The sequence below is a fragment of the Crassostrea angulata genome, chromosome 4 (genome assembly GCF_025612915.1).
Source record: "Crassostrea angulata isolate pt1a10 chromosome 4, ASM2561291v2, whole genome shotgun sequence".
Classification (NCBI taxonomy): Eukaryota; Metazoa; Mollusca; class Bivalvia; order Ostreida; family Ostreidae; genus Magallana; species Magallana angulata.
In genome coordinates, this window is record NC_069114.1 from 46,139,875 (window position 1) to 46,145,309 (window position 5,435).

The 5,435-nt window shown below is 33.3% G+C and overlaps 1 protein-coding gene across 1 annotated transcript; it reads right to left on the reverse strand.

The window, feature by feature from the left end:
• Positions 1-1,076: 1,076 nt before the first annotated feature.
• LOC128179332 (protein O-mannose kinase-like) lies at positions 1,077-4,237 on the reverse strand. The gene is made up of 2 exons (XM_052846730.1): positions 3,929-4,237; positions 1,077-1,859 (listed from the first exon to the last, which is right to left on the reverse strand). The coding sequence occupies exons 1-2, from the start codon at positions 4,235-4,237 to the stop codon at positions 1,077-1,079; spliced, it is 1,092 nt and encodes a 363-aa protein (XP_052702690.1).
• Between the last annotated feature and the right edge of the window lie 1,198 nt (positions 4,238-5,435).

The following is a 5,435-nucleotide window of genomic DNA, read 5'->3' on the forward strand; positions in this document are numbered from 1 at the left end:
ACAAAAATATATAAAAATATGATGCTTTTATTATTAATGTTCATTCAAAAATATTTACATTTTCCAGTGTCTTCGTAAGTGATAACACTACGAGCCAAATTTGTACCATATTCCTGAATTTAATTCGGGCAGTACAATTAACATTGATATTTACAATTACAAAATAAAGGTCTAAAAAGTCTAGAGCGGGCAGTTAAACCCATGCATGATCTAGTGTTCAGTAGTTCATTGTAGAAAGATATGCAATCAAATTAAAATTAGATGTTAGATCCGCTCGCTTACTCGCTGTGTTTTAATTAGATTGAAAGATACGTTCCCTGTAATAATTTCAATTTAGTTATAAATATTACTGGGTCTTTTGATTAATTGTTTATAGCACATGAACTTTAATATTAATTTTATCTTACTGGCCTTTGGGATACCTATCACAAGTTTATTTTCTACTTACTAAATGTATTATCAAAATATCAGTGTGACAGGGTGTTTTTAACAAAATAATAGATTACTAAGTACATACATACGTAATAACATAAACAGGCTTATCTTTCTAAGATTGCCAGTAATGCGACTGAATAAGTAATTTTCATATCGATAAATCAACTGAATCACCCTCCCTTTCCACACACCCCCAAACAACAAAATGAGTATCTTGACTGCTCATCTTGCACAGTCAACTTAAAAGCTAATTGATTTGCAAGCAAAGCGTATTTAGTTTATATTTTGACGATTTTGCATTTATTTTTGAATTATTTATTATGGCAGTTGCAACACTACAAAGGCTGTTATAAATCAGGAGGGATCCAGATTTAGATTATTGATTTAGATCGACTTCATATATTTGAATACGGGTTACATTGAGCAAAACACTCCCACATTAGAACTAGGAAAGATAAGTCAACTAAAATGTATATCAAATATACATAACAGTATTACTAATGACGAAACATCAGAACTTGAAACATTTATATCTAGTATGATCTTGAAGAATTATGAAGACTGTCTTATTGTTTTGAAGAATATATGTACAAAATGCAAATAACCGTTTATCATGTAACATTCATAGTTTATATACAATTTTACACTCTTTCCTTGAAGCCAGAAAAGTTACTTTCAATCATATCTTTATAAATTGTCTGGTATGTCTTATACACTTGTTCAGCGGTTGGTCGTTTCCTTGGGTTGCGGTTCTTGCACTGTTTGTGGATGTCCTTAAGAGAACGTTTAAGTTGACGTGTAGAAACATCATCACCTAGAAAGTACAAACACACGTCTGGAATCTTCCAGATCTCGATTTTTTCGTCGTATAGCGGCAATTTGGAAGCATCATATCTCTCTTTGTAAGGCCACAATTCTTCGGGGGCAGGAAATCTTCCTGTAACTTCACCCCAGACAGTGCATTTAATTAACCTCTTATTCGTCCCGTTCACCAAAATGGTTTCCATGGAGTCGACGTCACTAAGAACTAATCGGAAATCCTCAGTAAAAAGAAATTGTCCTGCTAATTTTTGGATATGGTTTGCGTCACACTGGACGTATATTTTTCCATCGTGTCCAGAATGCAGGGTTCTTAGTATATCTACATAGCTCACACATAACTGCATCCTGGTTTGTAAAGTGTTATAGAGGGGATATTCCTTAAATCGAATCTCCAAATCCCTTGCATCAAGCAGTCTGTGAACCTCTGTGACAATGGTATCATTGCAATGGCCCACAAGCTGTAGTAGGACAGAGGGCCTATAGAAGTTTTTCATCAGATTTATTCCCTGGAGATAACCAGGGCCTGCAATTTTTCCCGCCCTATCAAATTTCCTTAATTTCTTTACTACAACCGGAAACTTCTGCCAATAAGAATGCCACACCTTAAAACAGGATGAAAGATATTGTTTGAACAATTCATTATAAAAAAAACTTTTAAAAAAAAATATATATATAATTTTTTTAATCAAAAGATAAACTTGTAGGTAGGAAAAATATTTATTTATTTGTCTTTGCTACCAACATGGCTACTTAAGGTGGACTGACGCCAATCATGCGTGACCTCTTTGAGTGATTGTGTAATTGGTGATAATTTGACCTAAATCAAAAACCCTCAGTTAAAGTTACGATAAGTTCGCGGGGTTGTGGAATACGGATAGCATAGGATCCGGAAAGGGCCATGTAGTTCATTATCGCATCATTGCACCATCGACGTAGTGCGATAAATCAATAATGATATAACGATTGTGTGATGACGATGAAGAGTTTGTGCATTTGCGCGATAAAGATGATGCGATGGCGCGACAATGCAAGGGCGATATAGTGCGATAGCGATAAAGTGATGTTCTATCGTGTCTTCGCTACTTCACTATATGCTTTGTTAAGGTGTGTTATACAAAGCAATTGTTATCTTTATACATTAAACTATGGTTTAGCTCTTCTAAATCTGTCTGGCAAGAAGGACTAATATGTAATACCTTATTGGTCAAGAGAGTAAAGTCGATTTCTTATATAAAAGCGTTCATTTATTCACTGTCTGACGCCATTTCTTTTTCAATGACGCATGTGCAAAACAGTCGATAGTGCGATTATCGCATCATCGCTATCGTTCTATCGCGTAATCGCGCTATCGGTTCTTTTTGCCATCGCACCATCGTCATTACATTGTCGCGCCATCGCATCATAATTTCATCGTCATCGCTTCATTGTTATCGTTATGTGATATGGCCCTATTCGGATTCCATACGGGATCATTTCGTGAATCAATTTGCATAATGTTTCTTCTTTAAGAGACTGAGTCCAAATAAAAACAAAAGGAATGACAGAAAAACTTGATAATATACTCCGAAACTCTGCTTTGTTAAGGTGTGTTATACAAAGCAATGTGATGAGACCAAAGCATGTTTTTATTGATGAAAATTTATTTTCGGTCTGACCTTTTGAAAAATATATGATGATCTTATATAATGAATTTTACATTTCCACACGTCCATTGTTATAAGAACAATAAATAAAACTCGTCATCATCAGTAAAATTTTCTTTAAAATCCTCAGAAGCTTTACAAAAGATGTAGCTCTAAAGCTCCTAAGATTTTTCTTTCATTTCAATCTTGTGAGGAGAGTGGAATATTTGCTGGTGATTTTGGCGGCTTTCATTGAGTGTTTGTTTCTTTGTCTGATATCCTATTAAATGAATATAATCTTTTCGCATTTATCGAAAGAATAAAAACCATCCAAAAGTAAGACATCTACATTTCAATTCATTCAAAAAGAAATCATGTTTTAAAAAGTTTATTGTTCTTGTCTATTTGTTATGGGTTTGATTATTCTTAATTGGATTGGATTATAGATGGTATAATTTGCGACAACAGAAATACAGTAGACTATGGTTCGGCAAAAAATGACTTAGTTTCGTAAAACCGATTTATAACCTAAGAGTTAGGGTTAAGTTAACAAATTTTCCAAATGATTGTAATGGTATCAAATACTTAAGTATAATCCCTATAAAAATAATTATTTTAACAGTTATATAATTTATTACAATTTGCAATGATGGTTTAAGGTCAAAGGTGTAATTTTAAAAAATTGCACTATCAGTTCACACTTTTTGCAACCACCATTTAACGTGATTTGGAATTCATATGTAATACACAGGTTTTATAATGGACCTCTGAAAATGAACCTCATAGCTTCACGATAGTTCAAACAAATTTTGAATTGAGACATTTATTTCTCAGAAAACATTTTATTTTATTTTTCTTTCGGGAAAACGAAGTTACGACTGCTGGTTAAATCCAATATAAGTACAAATATTATATATACCGGGTAATACAATACGTACCAACATGGTGTCAATCTATCGGAATAGTGTGTTCTTTTATTTACATACTACTAAACAAAATGAAATTATAAAACTAAATTATTAATTGTATGTATACAGTTTAATTCTTGCCTCTTTCACATATCCTGAGTTTCCTATGTTCCCTTCTAATTTGAGTTGTTTAATATCCGCACAAGTGAGTAAGGGGTGACATTTTTCCATTCCATAAAGTCCAAAGAAGCCATGATTACACACCGGTTTACATATTTCGCGGTTTTCCACGACACTCCAGATGCAAGTGAAGTTTTGTTCAGGAGAAATAGTGTGCTTTTTCTGTGTCCCAAATATATTTTCTGGTAAGAGATGATCTTTTAATATACATAACAAGGAGAGATACATAAATATGCAAACGAGTAGACTTCGCCTCCATTTTGATTTCATGTTATTTCTCTTTTTTGGCCACTGGGTTAACACATCCCTAACTTTTAATGACACGCACCATGACAAGAAAAATATATCGTACAACTAAAAATGAAATTATATAGATTACAATCTTTGTTTTGATTTTTTGCATTAAATGCATATTTGTTCCTAATGGTACATTCAGATTTTTTTAACGAGACAGATTGCATCTATTGCTCTGTCAATTTTAAATACATGCATTATCGATCCGTTCACTCAAATATTTAATGTCTGTTCGGAGAGAAATTATTCTTCTGAAAAAGCAAAGTTTCAGTCATGAGTTGCAGTTACTTAAACAATTAAATGCTTTCTTTGGTGATTCATGCGGGATATGCAGTTAGCGATATTGCAGAAAAAATACTTTGCCTGCATTATCGCGTTTTGTAATTTTTTTCTGCAATGATTGCTACCTTTATTACCCACAAGAACCAACAAAGAAAGCATTTAATTGTTCATATTATTACATCTTTTTTTTAAAAAAAAATGATTGTTAAAAGTAAATAAAATTAACTAAATTACTGTTAAGGTACATCAGTAGAGCTAAAAGAAACAGCCAAATAATCTCCTATGGAAATCTGAGTATGACATCATCATATTTTTTTAAGCTTTCTCAGGTAGTGCAGATTTAAAGTTGTGAAAATCATGACCCCGGGGACAGGGTAAGGACACAGTTTACATAGAGGGAGAGGGTGGGGCCATAATCGGGGTCGAATTTACATTAGAATACTTAGAGAAAAATCTTTTAAATTCTTCCTCTGAAAAACCAATTCGCCAGAGAAGCTGTAGCTCGTGTGGAAGAATCCTTAGATAGTGTAGATTCAAGTTTGTACAAATCATGATCCCTGGGGGTTGGCTCTAACGCAAGAACCAAAGGTTTAACTTTCCTTCAGAGCGTGTATCTCCTGTCTATTTAATTTATTTATAAACAGAACATATGCTTTTATTAAAATTGGAACCACGTTAAGGGTACCCTGTTCTGTCAATTCCAGAACATTTTCTGGTGATTTCTATCCATCGAATCAAAGAATGCCTCGTATCACTATTCGCATGTCCAGTCTTTTTATTCATTCGAGACAAAAGGCATTACGTAGATATCCGAAATGAATGGTAACGTTTCCTACTTTTTTTTTAAACAGTTAGAAAAAGTCTATATCGTTTCAAAATATTGTGTTGTTTG

Bases quoted from the DNA above. Each gene is read 5' to 3' on its own strand.
- LOC128179332 (XM_052846730.1), bottom strand. From the start codon at position 4,237: ATGAAATCAAAATGGAGGCGAAGTCTACTCGTTTGCATATTTATGTAT. The intron at 1,860-3,928 runs GCAAGAATTAAA...TCCTGTTTTAAG, and splicing joins ACTCAGGATATGTGAAAGAG to GTGTGGCATTCTTATTGGCA.